Source organism: Leucoraja erinacea, chromosome 2 (assembly GCF_028641065.1).
Source record: "Leucoraja erinacea ecotype New England chromosome 2, Leri_hhj_1, whole genome shotgun sequence".
NCBI lineage: Eukaryota > Metazoa > Chordata > Chondrichthyes > Rajiformes > Rajidae > Leucoraja > Leucoraja erinaceus.
In genome coordinates this window covers 51,803,431-51,825,611 of record NC_073378.1, presented here as the reverse complement: position 1 = coordinate 51,825,611, position 22,181 = coordinate 51,803,431, and the positions used below count along the sequence as shown (strand labels likewise).

Here is a 22,181-nt window from a genome sequence, read left to right as displayed (position 1 = left end):
TACATGTGACTGCATCTGTTTTGCCCCAGGTTGAACTGGTTTCTTCCCACGTCCCAAAGAAACACTGGAAGGTTAATTTACCTGTAAACTGCCTCTGGTGTAGGTTAGTGGCAGCAGAAGGAGGGGAAGAGGAGGGTGGGGGAGTTGATGGGCATGTAAGAGGAATGCAACTGATGGGAGAGTGCTCCAGAATGGACTCAATGAGCTGATGTGTCGGGTGATGCCGTAAGTGGCTGCCTCGCCAACAGCCTGTCTTGTCTCTTTCGTCTTTTGTTTGTTTTTAGACTGTTTTATTTGTATGTTTTAATGTATCTTTAGTCTTGTACTATATAGGGGGTGGTGGGAAGGGGGGTTGGGGACATTTAAAAAAATCTCTTCCCTCGATGGAGATGCAACTTTTTCCGTATCATATCTCCGACCGCACTGTGGCCGTACATTGTGGAGCTGGTGGTCCCTTTGTTAGGGATCGACTTTGGGAGCTTCGACCGCCCCGATCACATGAGCATCGATCGCCCTGTTGCGGGGGCTTCGATCGCCGACTGCAGGAGCTTCGATCACCCAGACTGTGGATGTTTCGATCGCCCTGACCGCCGGAGATAAGGAGGAAGAAGGTAAAAGTTATTTGCCTTCCATCACAGTGGGGAATGTGAGATCACCGAAAAACAAGATGGATGTGCTGCCTGCACTGGTGGGGGCTCGGAGGGATTGCCGTGAGTGCAGTGATCGCAGTGTTTACGGGGACATCGCGCCATGAGATCATCCTGGAATCTGGTGCGAGTGTGGACGGCTTTCTGACTGTTCGGGCGGACAGGGACTGCAGAGAGAGTGACAGCGGTTGGTACAACTCTGGTCACATCACGGTGAAGCAGCGTCTGTGTGGCCGGGACATTAAACTGATGGGTATGAGTGTGTGATAGAGAGAGAGAGAGAGGGAGATGGAGAGAGGGAGGGGGAGGGAGGGAGGGGGGGAGAGAGAGAGTGGGAGCGAGGGACATTCACCAGGGAGCTTAATCGGTATTATCACAGCCACAGGAAGCGGTTATCATAATGGATGTGCTACCTGATATAGCATTCCTGACTCACTATGAACAGTGCCAGGAAGAACTGGCATGATCTCTTGGAGTTACAATCTGTTGCTCCAAACACTTTACTGCTGTTATCAATATTACACACAATCTTTCTGATTTTCTTTGCAGAATTGGCAATTCCCTTAGTTTCGTTCATAACAACATAGACTGGGCTAGATCTCAGGCAATTGTGAACCAAATTACATGTTCACGGTGATGACGTGTAATACAACAGTAAAAAAGAAATTTAGTGGGCAATGTTAACCAAAGTTAAGGGCCTGTCCCACTGTGGCGACCTAATTTGCGAGTTTAGAAGAGTTTGCGTTCGACTCAAACTCGCAGCATGGTCAACACGTGATCCTCGGAGGTCCTAGGAGGTCACTGTAAAGGGCCTGTTCCACTTTCCCGAGTTATTCACGAATTCTCCCGAGTTTTCCTCTTGATTCAAACTTGCAGATTGTTCGTAACGGATCCGTAGGAGTCCGTAGATATATCGTAGCAGCTCGTTATTCCAGCCGTAGGTACTCAAGGCATCAGGTAAGTCGGGACTTTTTTTCAGATTCAGATTCAGATTCAGATTCAATTTTAATTGTCATTGTCAGTGTACAGTACAGAGACAACAAAATGCATTTAGCATCTCCCTTGAAGAGCGACATAGCAAACGATTTGAATAAATAATAATAAGTGTCCGGGGGGGGGGGGGGGTGGTGATTGGCAGTCACCGAGGTACGTTGTTGAGTAGAGTGACAGCCGCCGGAAAGAAGCTGTTCCTCGACCTGCTGGTTCGGCAACGGAGAGACCTGTAGCGCCTCCCGGATGGTAGGAGGGTAAACAGTCCATGGTTGGGGTGAGAGCAGTCCTTGGCGATGCTGAGCGCCCTCCGCAGACAGCGCTTGCTTTGGACAGACTCAATGGAGGGGGCGAGGAACCGGTGATGCGTTGGGCAATTTTCACCACCCTCTGCAATGCCTTCCGGTCGGAGACAGAGCAGTTGCCATACCATACTGTGATGCAGTTGGTAAGGATGCTCTCGATGGTGCAGCGGTAGAAGTTCACCAGGATCTGAGGAGACAGATGGACCTTCTTCAGTCTCCTCAGGAAGAAGAGACGCTGATGAGCCTTCTTGATCAGAGTAGAGGTATTGTGGGTCCAAGAGAGGTCATCGGAGATGTTGACTCCCAGGAACCTGAAGCTAGAAACACGTTCCACCTCCATCCCGTTAATGTGGATGGGGGCGTGCGTGCCGCCTCTGGACTTCCTGAAGTCTACAATGAGCTCCTTGGTCTTCTTGGAGTTAAGGGCCAGGTTGTTGTCAGCGCACCATGCTGCTAAGTGCTGGACCTCCTCCCTGTAGGCCAGCTCATCGTTGTTGCTGTTGAGGCCAATCACCGTTGTATCATCTGCATACTTGATGATGGTGTTAGTACCATGTACAGGTGTGCAGTCATAGGTGAAGAGGGAGTAGAGGAGGGGGCTCAGCGCACAGCCCTGTGGAACGCCGGTGTTCACGGCGAGGGTTGAAGAGGTGTGCTTGTCTAACCTCACAGACTGGGGTCTGTTGGTTAGAAAGTCCAGTATCCAGTTGCAGAGGGAGGGGTCGATGCCCAGGTTACCGAGTTTGGTGATCAGTTTTGATGGTATAATGGTGTTGAATGCTGAGCTGTAATCGATGAAGCCTGATAAAAAATCGATTCCAGCCTGATAAAAAATGTCCACGAGCAAAAAGATAGTTGGGAGGATGCCCCGAGTACCTACAGCTGGCATAACGAGCTGCTGCAATATATCTACGGACTCTTATGGCCTCCTACGGACCCGTTACGAACATTCTGCGAGTTTGAATCAAGGGGAAAATTGTAGTTTTCAGAACCAAGGAAAACCGACCGATAATGTTAAATACCCGCTAAACTTTATTAGAAGTTGTCTGGCTTCTTAAAAGTGTCTCCACTCCTTCTCCCCCCCTTCTCCCCCCTTCTCTCCACCGCCCCCTCCGCGCTCTCTAAAGGACTTACCGTACACTGTGCCAGCCGTCTTTTACCTTCCTGTTCATCGCGGGTGTGAATTTCAGACAGCGCTCCCCCAATTTCCCTGGCCCCCACCTTTGCGGTGTGTGTGTGTGTGTGTGTGTGTGTGTGTGTGTGTGTGTGTGTGTGTGTGACTTTGTAATATGTTTGTGTGTGCGTGCGCGCGCGCGCGGGTATGTGTATGCGTGTGTGTGTGTGTGTGTGTGTGGACGGTCGATCCAGCTCGCGGTTTCATCGCTGACGGTCGCTCCAGCTCGAGGTTTTTCATGCAAATGCCCTCGAGCTTGAAGGTCGAAGACAGTCGCTGAAAAGTCACGTTAGTGGAAGAGGCCCTTAAGCCAGTGGCACAAGATTATATTATTCACCTATTTTACTCTCCTTGAAATTTTATTTCCCAGTTCTAAACCAACTGCAAGTTTCCACATTTGTTTCAATTGTGGACTTTTCCATTTAAAATGTCAATAATAATTATATAGGTCTTGTTCTATATTACCTTAAACTGTGTATAAAAGTTGGGATGTAATGTTAAAATTGTACAAGGCATTGGTAAGGCCAATTCTGGAGTATGGTGTACAATGTTGGTCGCCTAATTATAGGAAGGATGTCAACAAAATAGAGAGAGTACAGAGGAGATTTACTAGAATGTTGCCTGGGTTTCAGCAACTAAGTTACAGAGAAAGGTTGAACAAGTTAGGGCTTTATTCTTTGGAGCACAGAAGGTTAAGGGGGGGACTTGATAGAGGTCTTTAAAATGATGAGAGGGATAGACAGAGTTGACGTAGATAAGCTTTTCCCACTGAGAGTAGGGAAGATTCAAACAAGGGGACATGACTTGAGAATTAAGGGACAGAAGTTTAGGGGTAACATGAGGGGGAACTTCTTTACTCAGAGAGTGGTGGCTGTGTGGAATGAGCTTCCAGTGAAGGTGGTGGAGGCAGGTTAATTTTTATCATTTAAAAATAAATTGGATAGTTATATGGACGGGAAAGGAATGGAGGGTTATGGTCTGAGCGCAGGTATATGGGACTAGGGGAGAATACGTGTTCGGCACGGACTAGAAGGGTCGAGATGGCCTGTTTCCGTGCTGTAATTGTTATATGGTTATATGGTTAAACTGTGTCTAAACCACATTTATAGCTGTCAAAATGTTGCAAAACAGAATTCCATTACACAGAGAATTATATTGTATCCAAAATTATTCTTTATTTCTGAAATGGCTTATGGATGAATTGTTGAGTAAAATATCTGGAAAGATCTACCAAAAGTCATTACCAAGAAATTGTCAGCTCCGCATATTTTTGGCAAAATCTGTAAATTCATAGCACTGAATGTTCAATTATCTACATTACTAAAAGTCTGATCTTGACCATTTCCTGTTGTTCTGTATATTGATTTTTAGAAAAAAACACTGCCACTTACGGCTCTGATTTTTGGCCATCTTACTCAGTCCCCCTCTGCTGCGCAGGACAAGAGGATTTTTCCCACAGATGGAAAATAAAAGAGTTATTAGTGTTTAAAACATGTTGAGATTCTCTCTCCTGAAGGCCACGCCCCTTCGGGAGGGACTATAAAAGCCGGAGGTGTTTAGTGCCTCAGTCAGTCTCTGCAAGATGGGGGAAGCGAGACAGTCACTCAGCCTGAGCTGTGAATAACATTGAACACATGTCTACTAAACTGTGAGTGGTTTTACTGACCTGTCAGTGCCCTTAATGTGGTTTGAAAATATAGTTTGGAAATGCTAAAGCTGTGTTGCCTTTGGTTTGGAAGTGCTAAAGCTGTGTTGCCTTTGGTTTGGAAATGCTAAAGTTGTGTTGCCTTTGGTTTGGAAATGCTAAAGCTGTGTTGCCTTTGGTTTGGAAATACTAAAGCTGTGTTGCCTAATTAAAGTTGCCTTGTCTAATTAAAGTTGCCTTGTATATTAAAGTTGCCTTGCTTAATTAAAGCTGTGTTGCCTAATTAAAGTTGCTGCCTAATTAAAGTTGCCTTGACTTCTATATAATTAAAAGTCTAATCTTGACCACTTCCTGTTTGCATTTTATATTGATTTTAGAAAAATAAATGCTACCACGTACGGCTGTGATTTTTGACCATCTTACTCAGTCCCCCTCCGCTCATCAGGTGCTGACGATTTTTCCCATCGATAAAAAATAAGAGTTATTAGTGTTTAAAAAATGTTGAGATTCTCTCTCCTGTCAATCATGCCATGAAGGCCACGCCCATTCTGGTGGGAGGGGGGAGGGACCATGAAACCCAGGAGTGTGGGCATGGCTCAGTCTCTGCAAGATGGAGGAGGGGGAGGTCACAACTCGCTGTCTTTAGTGGCCTTGCACCCTGCTTGAAATGATATGAAACTGCACTTGAATTTGGTGGCCTTGCACCCTGCTTGAAGTGGTAAGAAACTGCACTTGAATTTGGTGGCCTTGCACCCTGCTTGAAATGAAATTTCAAGGAATAGCCATGAGTCAACTGCCAGCTGACCAGCCGTGAGTGAGCTGCCAGCACAACAGGCTTGAGTGACTGAGCCATCAGCCCAAGAATCCATTTGGCCCACAATGTCCACACCAGCCCTCTGGAAACCAGTCCCTTCAGCCCACAGCACCCATACTAGAGCTCCAATCCCCCCCCCCCCCCCCCCCCCCCCCCCTACTTGCCACCAATGTTGGAATTGGTGGAGAGGTGGAATATTGCTTTGGGGGACCAACCCTCCCGTGTGATGCTGGGACCCAACGGGTCCCACTTAGTCTAGTATTACATAAAAACTGTGCGCGGATTCTGATAAGGGTTTTGAATTGGCATCAAACAAAACATAATATTTTCAATCTAGTCATGCAGTCATTCTGCTAAAAGATTTTGTTTTAAATATTAATCCAAATGTTTTGCATGGCTCATTGAGTTTATCTGCCAATTAGATGAATCACACAGAGCAGGAAACCTTAAGATTGCTTCCTGGTTTGCAGTAGTCTTAGCTTGGACAGGAGTCAAGATACCACAATCGGATTCACTGACTTGGTAATCTCTTCTGTGATTTGCTGCTAGAATAGAATCAGACTTTGTCTGGTGGTATAAATTAAGTGGCATCAAATCAGCAGCGCGTTTTACATCTTTTCCGATTTTTACTCCCACTGACTTCAATGGAAATAAAAATATGGAGATGTTAAATATAATGCGAATACACGGTTTTGCATTATTATCCACAGTGAAACTAACCTCACAAATGCAAAAATGTGCCCAAGGGCTAAGGACAGAATTGTGCTTGACTGCAGTCCTCCCAGAATAAATAACGTTAAGGATGCTTTACCTGAATAATTAATCTGCCATTTATTTATAGAACTTGGAACAGTAAGTGGAGACACAAGAAACTGCAGACACTGGAATTTTGAGCAAAACACAAAGTGCTGGAGTAAGTCAGCTGGTCAGGCAGCATATCTAGAGGGAATAGATAGTCAATGTTTCAGAATGGTCCCAACCAGAAATGTCATATTCCCTCCACAGATGCTGCCTGACCCATGGAGTTACTCCAGCACTTTGTGTATTGGTCATAGAACATTACAGCACAGGAACAAGCCCTTCAGCCCATAGAATCGACATCAAGAATGATGCAATCTAACAAATCCCATCGGCCTGCACATGGTCTGGATCCCTCTATTCCCTGCCTGTTCTGTCTAAATGCCATTTAAATATTGTTATGGTATCTGGCTCTTCCACCTTCTCTGGCAATGTATTCCAGACGCACCATTCCCTGTGCAAAACAACTGCCTACCATATGTCCTTTAAACCCCCTCACTTTAAAGCGATGTCATGTCATATTTGACATTTTAACCCTGGGGAAATAATAATCTGACTATCGACCCTATATATGCCTCTCATAATTTCAGGTCAATCCTCATCCCCAATGTTCCAGAGAAAACAAGTCAGGGTCGTTCAACCTTTCCTTATAGCTAATACACTTGAATCCAGGCATCATCCAGTTGAGCCTCCTTTGCATCCCAGGATGAGGCCCAGGAGCAGTTGGAGCAGCTGGTGCAGCGTCCGGGCGGTGAGTTTAAAAACGGAGCGCGGGGCTTTGTTCCACAGAGGCCCAGGAGCGGTTGGAGTGGTTAGAGCAGCTGGTGCAGCGTTACCCACTCTGCAACCTTCCATCACACTTCAAAAGAAGTGGTCTGGAGGAAGCCGCTGATTGGTGGAAGTGGACTAGAGGAAGCAGCTGATTGGGAGCAACCCCAGGTTTGTGTTTCTGGTTAAGGGTTCAGTGAGTTAAGGATACAGTGAGTTAAGGGTTCAGTAAGTTAAGGGCACAGTGCTTTTTAGTAAAGGTACAGTTTAAAGGATTAAGATTGTTATAGTGGGAGTGAGTTGATTTAATTTGGGGGTAAGCCATGTCAGGTTAGGCGAGAAGTGGTGTTATGTAAATTGAATGGATTAAAGGCCGATTAATCCCCAGGGCCAGATAGGCTGCAACCCAGACTACTTAAGGAAGTAGCCCCAGAAATAGTGGATGCATTAGTGATAATTTTTCCAAACTCTTTAGATTCTGGAGTAGTTCCTGAGGATTGGAGGGTAGCTAATGTAAGCCCACTTTTTAAAAAGGGAGGGAGAGAGAAAATGGGGAATTACAAACCAGTTAGTCTAACATCGGTAGTGGGGAAACTGCTAGAATCAGTTATTAAAGATGGGATAGCAGCACATTTGGAAAGTGGTGAAATCATTGGACAAAGTCAGCATCGATTTATGAAAGGTAAATCACGTCTGACGAATCCTATAGAACTTTTCAAGGATGTAACAAGAGGAGTGGATAAGGGAGAACTAGTGGATGTGTTATATCTGGACTTCCAGAAGGCTTTCGACAAGGTCCCACATAAGAGATTAGTATGCAAACTTAAAGCACACGGTATTGGGGGTTCAGTATTAATGTGGATAGAGAACTGGCTGGCAGACAGGAAGCAAAGAGTAGGAGTAAACAGGTCCTTTTCAGAATGGCAGGCAGTGACTAGTGGGGTACCGCAAGGCTCAGTGCTGGGACCCCAGCTATTTACAATATATATTAATGATTTGGACGAGGGAATTGAATGCAACATCTCCAAGTTTGCAGATGACACAAAGCTGGGGGGCAGTGTTAGCTGTGAGGAGGATGCTAGGAGGCTGCAAGGTGACTTGGATAGGCTGGGTGGGTGAGGCATGGCAGATGCAAATATAATGTGGATAAATGTGAGGTTATCCACTTTGCTGGCAAGAACAGGAAAATCGACTATTATCTGAATGGTGGCCGATTAGGAAAAGGGGAGATGCATGGTGTCATGGTACACCAGTCATTGAAAGTAAGCATGCAGGTGCAGCAGGCAGTGGAGAAAGCAAATGGTATGTTAGCATTCATAGCAAAGGATTTGAGTATAGGAGCAGGGAGGTTCTACTGCAGTTGTACAGGGCCTTGGTGAGACCACACCTGGAGTATTGTGTACAGTTTTGGTCTCCTAATCTGAGGAAAGACATTCTTGCCATAGAGGGAGTACAGAGAAGGTTCACCAGACTGATTCCTGCGATGGCAGGACTTTCATATGAAGAAAGACTGGATAGACTCGGCTTGTACTCGCTAGAATTTAGTAGATTGAGGGTGGATCTTATAGAAACGTAAACAATTCTTAAGGTGTTGGACAGGCTAGATGCAGGAAGATTGTTCCCAAAGTTGGGGAAGTCCAGAACAATGGGTCACAGTTTAAGGATAAGGGGGAATTCTTTTAGGACCGAGATGAGAAAAACATTTTTCACACAGAGAGTGGTGAATCTGTGGAATTCTCTGCCACAGAAGGTAGTTGAGGCCAGTTTTTTGGCTATATTTAAGAGGGAGTTGGATGTGGCCCTTGTGGCTAAAGGGATCAGGGAGTATGGAGAGATGGCAGGTACAGGATGCTGAGTTGGATGATCAGCCATGATCATAGTGAATGGTGGTGCAGGCTCGAAGGTCAGAATGGCCTACTCCTGCACCTACAGTGCTTTGAGAAAGTATTCAGACCCCTTCACCTTTTCCACATTTTGTTACATTACAGCCTTATTCTAAAATTGATTACATTAATTTTTTTTATCATCAATCTATGCAAAACACCTCATAATTTAAAAGCGAAAACAGGTGTTTAGTCATTTTTGCAAAATAATTAAAAATAAATAACTGAAATAGCACATTTACGTAAGTATTCAGACCCTTTGCTGTGACTCAAAATTGAGCTTCGGTGCATCCTGTTTCCATTGATTATCCTTGAGATGTTTCTCCAACTTGGAGTGCACGTGGTAAATTAAATTGATTGTACATGATTTGGAAAGGCACACACCTGTCAATATAAGGTTCCACAGTTGACAGTGCATGTCAGAGCAAAAACCAAGCCATGAAGATGTTGGAATTGTCTGTAGACCTCCGATACAGGATTGTGTTGAGACACGGATCTGGGGAAGGGTATAAAACATTTTTTGCAGCATTGCAGGTCCCGAAGAGCTCAGTGGCCTCTGTCATTCTTAAATAGAACTTTGAAACCACCAGGACTCTTCATAGAGCTGGTCGCCTGGCCAAATTGAGCAATCGGGGGAGAAGGGCCTTGGTCAGGGAGGTGACCAAGAACCCGATGGTCACTCTGACAGAGCTCGAGAGTTCCACTGTGGAGATGGGAGAAACTTCCAGTAGGACAACTATATCTGCAGCACTCCACTGTAGATGGCTAGTGCATGTGCCTTTAACATAGTGATTCTTCCACCCTTAACCACTCCCCTTATCAGGGGTATAACTGCATGCTCCCTCCCTGGTGGCTCTCTCTCTAGCTCTGGTGACAGACCACGTACAGCTAGTATAGCACTTATGTGAACGGTTAATAAAAGCTACAGTTAAGACAATGTGTTGTTGACACTTCTTTACATGGTGTCTCAGCTGTGAGACCCTGCGCCTCCTGTTTGCCGGTTTTCTTTTATTTTATATCCAGTACCCTTATCCTGTTTCCTTCCCTCGTGCCATGGCCAACTCGTGCCACAAGCCCGACCCGCTTGTATTTGATGGGGACATTGCCCATCGCTGGGATGTCTTCCGACGTGATTTTCAGCATTATGTGACCATCGCCCACCCTGCTGCCACCGCTGAGACGCGTGCATCTCTGCTCCTCAACTTGGCCGGTCCCGACGCCCTGGAATGGTCCGAGTCGTTTGTGTATGCTGCTGGTGAGAGTGCCCTCGATCCGGTATGTCTCATTGCTAAGTTCACTGCCCTGTGTGATGTTCCCACCAACTCTATTTTGGAGCGTTTCAAAATGTTTGGCCGTCGGCAGAGCGCTGACGAGTCCGTCACTAACTACATCGCCGCGTTGAGGCACCTGGCTCGGCGCTGCCGCCTTGATGCCCTGACCCCCGAGCAGCTGACTCGTGATATCCTTGTATACGGCCTCCGCGATACCAAACTGAGAGCAGAACTTCTCAGAATGCCCGAACTTTCTCTGGATGCGGCTCTACACGCTGCACTCATGGCTGAAGCTGTCGCCTCTACCCTGCCACCCGAGGACACTCATGTCGACTTAGCCTCTGCCACCGGCCGCCCAAGAAACGTTGCCCCGCGGCGGCAACAGGGTCCACCCCCACCCAAGTCCGGCGTCGCCCGCCGCTGCCCCAACTGCAACTTTGCTACCCATCAATTCAACGTGTGCCCTGCCCTGGGGAAGACCTGCAATTTCTGCAGAAAGCTAAATCATTTTTCTGCAGCCTGCCGAGCCCGCGGGAATCAAGCCCCCCCTTTTCGGAGAGTGCCGGTCAACCTTGCTCAGGCTGATAGTACTGGCTCAGAGCACCTGCCTGATGATCTCACCCTTTCTGATATCAGTTCCTCCGAAGGGGAGGCCAGCGTGTTTTCGCTTCTAGACTCTCATGCTTTGGTTGCTAACCCCTCTGTCCGTGTGACCGTCAATGGTACGACCTTCTCAGCTAAGTTGGACACAGGCGCTTTTGGAAATGTTATGTCAACAAGCCTGTTTCGCAAGATAAGGTCTGGTGAGAAAGTGTCTGCTGCTCACTCCCGCCTGCATGCATATGGGGGAGCCGTACTCGTTCCTGTGGGAAAGACAACTCTGCACCGCAAGGTCCTGGAGGCCTCTCGGCCCCTCACTTTCTACCTGCTAGATTCCGACAATGTGACCCTGCTAGGCGCCCGAGCGTGCCAGGACCTCGGTTTGGTCTCCTTTCATCACGACATCCATCAGGTGCAGACCCTCATGGACCCCCTACGTGAATACCCTGATCGCTTCGATGACAGGCTGGGCAAGCTGCCCAGCTGCTACAAGATTGCTGTCGACTCCAGCATTGAGCCCGTGGTCCGCCCGCCACACCGCGTCTCCTTCGCCATGAAGGACAAGGTGAAGTCTGCGTTACTGAACATGGTCTCCAAGGGCATCCTGAAAGAGGTGAGCGAGCCCACCCGGTGGGTCTCCACCATGGTGGTGGCGGCGAAGAAGGACAAATCTGAGATTCGCATTTGCATCAACCCCAAGGACCTGAACCTGGCAATCAAACGCCCGCACTACCCGATGCGCACAGTAGAGGACGTCGCTGCACAGGTTGGCCCGGCCACTGTCTTTTCGGTCCTCGATGCCAAAAGCTCTTTCTGGCAGATACCGTTAGATGAACGTTCTTCCTACCTGACGACCTTCAGCACACCTTTCGGAAGATTTCGATTTCTGCGCATGCCATTCGGCATCAACTCTGCCAGTGAGGTGTTCCAGCGGACCATGGAGCAGCTGTTCGCCGGTCTGCCGTGTGCCATCATAGTTGACGACATCCTGGTCTATGGCAAGGACGTGGCTGAACACGACCTGAACCTCCGTAAAGTCCTAGATCGGGCCCGGGATATTAATCTGAAACTTAACCCAAAGAAATGTCGATTCCGCGTTAAAGAAGTCACTTACGTGGGCCACGTCTTTACCGCCTCGGGGCTGAAGCCCGACCCGGAGAAAACTGCTGCCGTCTCTGGTATGTCCCCTCCTACCGATGTGCCCGCGTTGCAGCGCTTCCTGGGCATGGTGAACTACCTGGGGAAATTTATCCCCGACCTCAGCGAACTGAGTGCGCCCCTGAGGGAGCTCATCAAAAAGGACACTGCCTGGGCTTGGTTCCCGCAACACCAATGCGCCTTTGACGTCCTGAAGTCCCGACTAGTCAGTACCCCCACACTCAAGTTTTTTGACCTACAGCACCCCATTGTTCTCACCTGTGACGCTTCCAAGTTTGGCCTCGGCGCCGCTTGCATGCAGCTCCACGACGGTCAGCAGCTGCCCGTTTCCTATGCGTCCCGCACCATGACCCCTGCCGAGCAGCGCTACGCTCAAATTGAAAAAGAACTCCTTGCTGTGGTATTTGCTTGCTCGAGGTTCAAGGACTACATTCTGGGCAATACTTTCACGATTGAAACGGATCACCAGCCGCTAGTAACCATTCTTAACAAGCCGATCCACGCTGCTTCCTCCAGGCTGCAGCGTATGATGTTGCAGCTGCAACGGTTTACTTTTACCATCGTTTACCGCAAAGGCAAGGACATGTTCGTTGCCGACACACTGTCCCGCGCCCCTCTGCCTTCCTCTGCCCGCCACCCCTACGAGTCATCGGACCTAATGGTGCTTAATGTCAACTTTGTGCCTTCCAAGCAGATGCAGTCCCTCATTTCCCATACTGCCAAGGATCCTGCCCTGCAGCTGCTGTCCGACATCATCATCCAGGGTTGGCCTGAACGCCGCTCCTCCTTGCCGGCCAGTGTAGTCCCATACTTCCTGGTCCGCGATGAGCTCGTCCTGCACGACGGCGTGGTGGTTAAGGGGCACAAGGTCGTAGTGCCCGAATCACTGAGGGTTGCCTATTTTCAGTCTGCCCACAACGGTCATCCTGGGGCCGAGGCCACTCTGTCCAGCGCCCAGGGCCAGTTCTACTGGCCCAGCATGGCCAACGACATCCGGGAGTGGGTCTCTGCTTGCCCTTCTTGCAACAGCCTGGCTCCACATCAACAACGTCAGCCGCTGCTGCAACAACCTGCCCCTGATCTCCCCTGGACGGCGGTCGCTACTGACATTTTCGAGTGGCGTGGGAAACACTTCCTGGTCCTCGTCGACTCCTATTCCAACTGGTTTGAGGTCGACCAACTCCACTCCCTTTCCTCCTCGGCTGTCATCGGGAGGCTGCGTCGCCACTTTGCCACGTTTGGCTCCCCTGCTCGCCTCCAATCCGACAACGGCAGCCAGTTCACCAGTGCCGAGTTCCAGCGTTTCGCTTCTCAGTGGAACTTTAAACATTTTACCAGCAGTCCTGAGTACCCGCAAAGCAACGGCCTCGCGGAGCGTGCAGTCCGCAGTGTTAAGGATTTGCTGGAGCACTGTCGGCTGTCCAAGTCGGACTTCCACCTGGCCCTGCTTAATCTCCGCAACATCTCCCGCGACCCTGCCCTGGGTTCGCCGGCACAACGACTGCTGTCTCGCAGAACTCGCCCCCCCCTCCCTGTTGCCCAACAAGCCCTAGCTCCCTCTGTTCTCCCGCCCGCCATGGTCCAGGAGCGTATCACCGCCAAGCACGACTCGCAGAAGCGCTCCCACACGACCAGTCCTGCCGCCCCCTGCCCCCTCTGTTTCCCGGCCAGATCGTCCGGATGCAGACTACCTCTGGCCACTACAAGCTAGCCACGGTGGTCGGCGATACCGGCTCACCACGGTCTTACCTGGTTGACCACGACGGCGTCATTTACCGCCGTTCCCGCCAGCATCTGCTGCTCGTTAACGAGCCCCCACCTCCGCCTGCTGCTCCCTTCTCCCCTCCCTTGCCGGTGTCCGCTCCTGCCGCCCCACGGATGCCCCGATCCCTCCCTTCACCGTTGGTTGCGCCACCGTCTCCGCCCCACAGCCCTCGTTCCCCCTCTACCCCGCCGGCGGTTGGGTCTCCGTCCGCTCCTGTGTCTTCTCCTGCCGGATCTCCACCTGTTTCCCCGGTTCGCTCGCCTGCCCCGGCCCCGGCCGCTCTTCTTCCTGCAGGGGGAGGAGGTGGCGAGCTTCGCACCCGGTCAGGCAGGCTGGTCAAGCCGCCGGTTCGTTACGGGGATTTCGTTTAGCTCTGTAATCATTGTATGCCTGCTTGTAGCGCATGAGACGTGGTCGCCCTGTCACTGTTTTATCGCTTTGTTCCAAGAGGAAGGATGTAGATGGCTAGTGCATGTGCCTTTAACATAGTGATTCTTCCACCCTTAACCACTCCCCTTATCAGGGGTATAACTGCATGCTCCCTCCCTGGTGGCTCTCTCTCTAGCTCTGGTGACAGACCACGTACAGCTAGTATAGCACTTATGTGAACAGTTAATAAAAGCTACAGTTAAGACAATGTGTTGTTGAGACTTCTTTACATCCACCAATCAGGCCTTTATTGTAGAGTGGCCAGACAGAAGCCACTCCTCAGTTAAAGGCACATGACAGCCCGCTTGGAGTTTGTCAAAAGGCACCTAAACAAGATTCCCAGGCCTGATGAAACCAAGATTGAACTCTTTGGCCTGAATGCCAAGTGTCACGTCTGGAGGAAACCAGGCACTGCTCAACACCTGGCCAATACCATACCCACGGTGAAGCATGGTGGTGGCAGCATCATGCTGTGGGAATGTTTTTCAGCGGCAGGAACTGGGAGACTAGTCAGGATTGAGGGAAAGATGAACGGAGCAAAGTACAGAGAGGTCCTTGATGAAAACCTGCTCCAGAGCGTTCAGGACCTCAGACTAGGGTGGAGGTTCACGTCCAAGACAACGCAAGAGTGGCTTTGTGACAAGTCTGTGAATGTCCGTGAGTGGCCCAGCCAGAGCCCGGACTTGAACCCGATCGAATATCTCTGGAGAGACCCGAAAATAGCTGTGTATCAACACTTCCCCATCCAACCTGACAGAGCTTGAGAGGATCTGCAGAGAAGAATGGGAGAAATTACCCAAATACAGGTGTGCCAAACTTGTAGCGTCATACCCAAGAAGACTTGAGGTTGTAATCACTGCCAAAGGTGCCTCAATAAAGTACTGAGTAAAGGGTCTGAATACTTATGTAAATGTGATATTTCAGTTATTTATTTTTAATTATTTTGCAAACATTTCTAAACACCTGTTTTCGCTTTTTTATTGTGGGCTATTGTGTGTAGATTGCTGATAAAAAAAAATGAATTTAATCCATTTTAGAATAAGGTTGTAACATAACAAAATGTGGAAAAAGTGAAGGGGTCTGAATACTTTCTGAATGCACTGTATGTTTCTATGTTTCTATGTTAATTCATCCCTGCAGTGTAGCAACCAGAACTGCACAGAATACTCTAAATGTGGATTATCTAAAGTGTTATACAGCAGCAACATGAATCCTGACTTTTATACTCGACTGATGAATGCAAGTATATCAATATGCCTTTTTTTATCACCTTATCTATTTGTACAACCTCTATGGACAAGTAACCCATGATCCCTTTGTATATCAATGCTGTATAGGGTCTTTCCATTTACTATATACTTTCCTTTTCCATTTGGCCTCTCTGAATTCAACACCTCCATCTGCCATTTCCCCACCCTTACCTACAATCGATCTTTCCCTTCCTGTATCCTTTCACAACCTGCCTCACTATCCCCAAATTCACTAATTTTCAGGTCATCTCCAAATTTACTAATCACACCATCCATATTTGCATTTAAGTAGATGGTAATGAAAAGAAACGCTAGCGGACTAACACTCTCTGTGAAAATGGAGCACCAATTTGCATTTTTCCAGTAAGAAAATATTAATATTTACTTATTTTTTTTTAATTCACAAAAATGCATATATGCTTTCAACAATAGCATTTTATAAAAGCTGGACTAAATGTTGCATGAGACCATTGTTAAGTAATGTGTCATGGATGCAATGTAGATAAAACACAATATTTAGTGCTGAAAAGACAAGCTTACATAAATTTATGACCAAATGTAGAAGGAAGCTCTGTTATCACAAAACCTCTCAACTGCTGAGCATAGAACACAATATGTAATAAATAGATTGGGAGGAGGATGCCTTTACTGATGTGATTTGATGCAATACAGTAAAATAGCCGTATGTTGTTTTTTGGGGACTTCAGACAATGGTAAGAAAGAGGACAGATTCTATTTTTGTTTCTCTCTTTTAGATGTAAACTTGTCAACGCAGTGCTGTAAGATTAATGCAAACCATAATTTAATGGAATTTATATGCATAAACTATGAGGCAAGCACAATACGGTAAGGAACTTACAGGAGTTGAAGGGTTTCTCACACTGATGCTTGGAGTCGTTGCTCGAAGTGCTCCACTCGCTCCATGGTAATATTTGAAGCAGATTTTTGTTTCAGCTGTAAAATAGATTTAGATCAAATTAAAGTTTGAATCTGTGGAATGTCACAATTTCCTGTTCGACAGCTAATGACCAAGCTACAGCAATATTTTGATTTCAACACAGTTTCTCACCAGTGCTTTCAATAATACAACTGCAATCTCTTTTTAATTCATGTTATTTCCACACATAGAATAGTTGCACATATTGGTCGCCTAACTGAGACTCATTCATGTGGACATCACTCGTGTGTGCACTTCTGTATCGAGTTTCACTGGAATAATCAAGTATAGACATCATGGCCATGCACAATGTTAATATTGTACAAGATTCAGACTAAGTGCAACACCATCAAGGATGATGAGATAGCAATTAGACACATTTGAATAGAATTTATTTGCCACACAACCAGGGTCGTTTGAATTTGGGTTGTCAGCAGCGGTACAATAATAAAGAACACACAACCACAATAAAAATGTAACACAAACATCCACCACAGCATTCATCACTGTGGTGGAAGGCATAGAACTTGGCCAGTCCTCCTCCAATTTCCCCCCTGGTCGGGACCTCCACCCTCCGCAGCCGTTGCTGCGGGCGCCCAGATGGTAAGGGACAAAGTCAAAGTCAAGATAAGTCCATAGACCCTTATTTCCTTTCTTTAAACTGCAAGGAGTTTGTTTTCATTTCAAAGAAGCAGTGCAAGCTCATCACAAGTCAATGTGGTTATTCAAAATTCACGAAGGAAAAACAGAATTAATGTGTGGATATTTTTGTTTAAATCAATCACTTCTTTTGATTCCAAAGCAACTCAAACATTTTTAAATGTACGGGTACGATCATTACATGGAACTCATTAGTTTTGTATCATGCATATTAGAACTATATTCTAGCTCAAATATACCAGCACTGCAACATGTTTACATCATACATGAGTTCACTCTAGAGCTCACAGCTTAATCCTGAGCTAAGCAGTTTGGCAGAAAATAAATAATAATTATACTAAAAGGCTTTTTTGAACAGGCAAACAAAGATCCACCTAGACGTGGTCCCCCCCATCCCACATTGGCTCTGCCCAATACATCTTGGTGAAATAGGTCACAATTCTTGGAAATTGGCTGACCTGGATAGAGTCCTTGAAGGGCTCTGAAATCGTGTGTCAATCAACTGGCCACAGTCTTTGCTAACATTTTCAACCTGTCACCTCCACAGCTTTCCGTCGGCTTCAAGAAAACTTCCTTCACTCCAATCCCAAGAAAAAAAGAAAGTAACTTGTCTCAATAACTACTGCCCATTAGCTAAAACGTCAACTGCACCAATTTCACTGCACCAATTGGTGTACGAGACAATAAATATCCTTTGTCCTTTGACCATCATAAGTGCTTTGAAGGACGTAATGGTCCACATTTGTGCCAGTCTCCCACACAATCTAAAGCCCTTGCAATGGGGTCTAGGTCGATGGATGACATCATCCCTTGCACTACATTCAGTCCTGGATCACCATAACAATTAGAACACATATGTCGGGATACTGAGCCTTTGACAACATGGAATAAGCTCATCACTAAACTTATGGAACTTGGCTTTGGAGCCTCTATCTGCAACTGGGCTCTGGATTTCTTGACCAGCAGACCTCAGTTGGTTTGAATTGGTCATAACATTCCCTCTACCCTGACCCTCAACACTGGTGCCACTCAGGGTTATGTGCTCTGTCCCATGCTCTTCTCCTTGTAAATGCATGACTGTGTGGTCAAGTACAACATCACTCAATCTTTAAGTTCGTTGATGACCAGATCTACAATAATGATCAAAGGAAGTACAGGAAAGAGATTGAGAACTTTGTGTCATGGTGCCAGGGTATTAACCCAGCTGTTAATGTCAGCTAGACTGAAGAGATGGTTGTTGACCTAAGGAAGCTAATGGGAGTGAACTCAACTCTATCCTCATTAATGGAGCTGCTGTGGAGATGGTTGACAGCTTTAAGTTCCCAGCCATCCATATCACCAATAACCTAATCTGGTCCCTTCACACTGATATGAGGATCAAGGCACACATCAGGTATTTACTTGGTATCTGAGAAGATTCAGCATTTTTATATCTATCTTTGGTTTAAACGAGCATCGGCAGTTCCTTCCTACACAGTCTTGCACCATTCTGCTGCTTTGCACGCGTTGATAAATTGAATGATGTATTTATCATTGTTGTGAGCTTCATGTGAAAAAGGAATTCCACGCAATTTCATTACATTCTGGTGCATATAACAATAAACTAATTTATTCTAATCAAAATCCTATGGAGAATACAACTTTATTCTATGGGGTTTGTGACAGAAAGAGGACATGCCGCTATAATAAATGCAGGGGGATTTACGAGGGAGAAAGTTAATGAGTTCCCAGAAAAGAAAGCATAAACAGAAAAATGGTACAAGGATATGGTCTCTCCTGACATTCATGAAAATGATGACCTAAATATTTGTTTCTTAATACTTCTGATGTAACATGTAACAACTCAGGATTAAAGACTCAATGATGCATTTCCATATTTACCGGGTTTCAATCCCCTCATCCCCAGAGTGTGTATCTCAATCCCTTAAATCCTGGTGTGCTTTACTCAACCCTCTTCATTACAATTGTGTGTGTGCAGAGAAAATCAATTCTATTATGTATGGATCACTGTTGCAATCAAGATTAAACCGACTTACAGGTTTGTAATGTATAAGAAAATCATTCTATTTCAACAGCATATAATAAAATATGTTTTTCTGTGTTTTTGCAGCTATTATCTCAGACAGGACCACTTTTATACTTTTAAAATAACATATAGCTGTTTTTAACGAAATATATTCTCAAAGCATATTTCTTCAAACTGATAAACTGATAAAAGATAGTTTGCATTTATTTAACGTTTGCCATTCCCATTCTTCCTGAACATTTCACAAAACATAGAATATAGAACAGTACAGCAGAGGAATGGGCCCTTCAGCCCACAATGTTTGTACTGAATATGAAGACCTGCTTAAACTGAACTCATCTGCCTATATATGTTCATATCCCTCTATTTCCTCCACTTCCATGCACCTATCTAAAAGCCTCTTAAATGGCACTATCATATTTGCCTCCACTACCAGGCAATATGTTCCAAGTTGCACCACTCTCTGTGTGAAAAAGACTTGTCCGCACATCCCCATTAAACTTCTACCCTCACACCTTATAGCCATGCCCTCTAGTGGTGGATATTTCCACACTGGTAAAAAGGTTCTGTCTACCCTATCTATGCCTCTCATAATTTTACATACTTCTATCAACTCTCCCCTCAACCTCCGATATGCCACAGAAAACAATTCAAGTCTATGCAATGTCTTCCGGTTGCCGAAACCCCCTAATCCAGGCAATATTCTGGTAAACCTCCAGTGCATCCTGTCCAAATCCTCCACGCCTTTCATGTAATGGGGCGACCAGAACTGCACATAATATTCCAAATGCAGCCTAACCAATGTCCTGTAGAGCTCAATCATGTCTTCCTGACATACTCAATGCCCCAGGCAATGAAGGCAATGCATACCATACACATTCTTTACACCCTATCTACTTGTGCTGCTATCTTTAGTGAGCTATGTACTCTGAGTCCAAGATCCCTCTGCACATCAATGCTGATAAGGGTCTTGCCATTAACTGTATACTCTCTCCATACATTCAACCTCCCAAGTACAACACCTCGCATTTGCACAGGTTAAACCCCATTGCCATTTCCCCATCCATTTCTGCAAATGATATATATCTCACTATATCTTCTGATTGCATTCCTCACTGTCTGCAACTCCTCCAATTTTGGTGTTGTCAGCAAACTTACTCACCAACCCATCTACATGTTACACCTGTAAATGCCGACATCGGCACTGACCAGATATGACCGTGGCTCAGAAGCAATTCCAGAAATTACACCAATATTGTCATGGCCTTTGTCAGTCTGCAAACATACCACCTGCCCCTTGGTTAATGATGGCAGTGGCCTACTTTTTTTGTCATACCACTGTTTTTGAATATCACGCTTTTGTTGTAACCTGGACTGGATTTCCAATGGTGGAACCACCTGTGGGATCAATGCCTAATCCGCCACAGGCACCGTGGCTCGGGTCTGCCTCAACGATAAACGTTGAGCAGGTGAACCCAAAATGGGATTGCGGGAGATATTGCGTAAGTTGAGTAGATCCAGGAACACGTTGGAATTAGCTCTGTACGAACATTCCATGAGCTGTTTGGCACTCTTTCCACTCAGCTAGTCCATTCGACTGTGGATATTCAGAGCTGCTGGTGATGTGGCAAAATCCCCAGCGTGCAGCAAAATCATCGAAGTGTTGGCTGGTAAATTGAGTGCCGTTATCAGATAACAGTATGCATGGAGCTCCGTAGTCTGCAAAATGGCGAGCAAGCTTTGAAACTACTCCGCGAGAAGTGAGGCTACTTAGAAAGTCAATGTCAAACCATCCAGAATACGAATCGACAAGAACCAGGTGCTGCTTGCCATGTCAGTCAAATATGTTAGTTGCCACTGTAGACCACAGGAGGGCAGGAGCCGGATGTGAAAGAAATGGTTGCTTTTGTTGATGAGGTGCCAAGCTGTTACACACTGCACAGGACGCCACATTCTTGGTGACGTATTCAGCCATACCAGGCGAGTAAAACATGTTTCTTGCCAGTGGGATGGTGGCTTCAGCGCCTGGGTACCCTGCGTGGACAGCGTTAAAATACTTGCTGTGCAGCGAAGCAGGGACCATGGCCTTGTGTCCTTTTGCAATAATGCCTTCCTGCAGCACTAGCTCATCACGGACGGCAAAGAAAGGCCGGACTGGCAGTGGAACGTTGTAGTGTATGTTTGGCCAGCCGCGCTTAATGACGGTGGCGAGCGACCCTGAAGTACTGTCAGCAGCAGTGTGGGCAACCCAGTCCTCCACACAGGATGATGGAATAAAAGACATAGACATTACGATAAAGTCATCATCCGGCGAGGACGTACCCTCACAGGTCTTCTGGGGTGCACGCGAGAGAGTGGCAGCCAGGTGCATATCCTTACCACGTTTGTATGTTAGAACTATGTCATATTTTTGAAGCTGCAGCAGCATCCTCTGTAGGCGCCCTGGAGAGGCAAGAATCGGTTTGTTAAAGATGCTGATCAAAGGTTGGTGGTCAGTTTCAATCATGACCTTTTGTCCAAAGATGTTCCGACAAGAACCAGACCCACCCACCTCCATGGTTACCGGTGGAATTTTCTGCCCCCGGTTACTGGGGGGAAGGACATGTTCGCCCGTGCCCCTCTTGGAGTGCGCCAGCTGCGCATATTTGTGAATGGCCGGCTTGGTCCTTGACCTGACCCGGTTTCAGCGAACCATTTGTTGGGGTGCTGCCGCTGAAGCGAGGTTCTGTTGGTCGTCGGTGCTTTGATGAGTCCGACCGTTCTTGCCTCGTCGTCCAGCTCCTTGACTCTTTTTGCGAGGTCTTCACCGAACAGCAGATTTGGTGGCTGGATATTGCTGGGTTTGCACAGAGCTGCGAACTTAGGGTTGATAGGAGGGCGGATGGCACTCTTCCTCAGGCAATTTATCTCAAAGTGTGCATTGCACATGAGGGCCAGGGCATCCAGCTGCACATCAGACAGGTGCCCACCATCCACCGACCTGACAAACTCTGTTATGCCCAAGGCGAGCAGCTTCAGTACCTTCTGAAGCCTCATTTCCTGAGCTCTGATGGTGTAGTTC

General features: G+C 46.9%; 1 protein-coding gene across 2 annotated transcripts in view; it reads right to left on the bottom strand.

Moving 5' to 3' along the window:
• hecw1b (HECT, C2 and WW domain containing E3 ubiquitin protein ligase 1b) overlaps positions 1 to 22,181 on the bottom strand; it is a 451,931-nt gene that overhangs the window by 213,143 nt on the left and 216,607 nt on the right. For both annotated transcript variants that reach the window (XM_055656760.1, XM_055656770.1), the window contains one exon: positions 16,357 to 16,451. In XM_055656760.1, the coding sequence (XP_055512735.1) occupies positions 16,357 to 16,451 (95 nt within the window). The remainder of the gene's footprint in view (positions 1 to 16,356; positions 16,452 to 22,181) is intronic.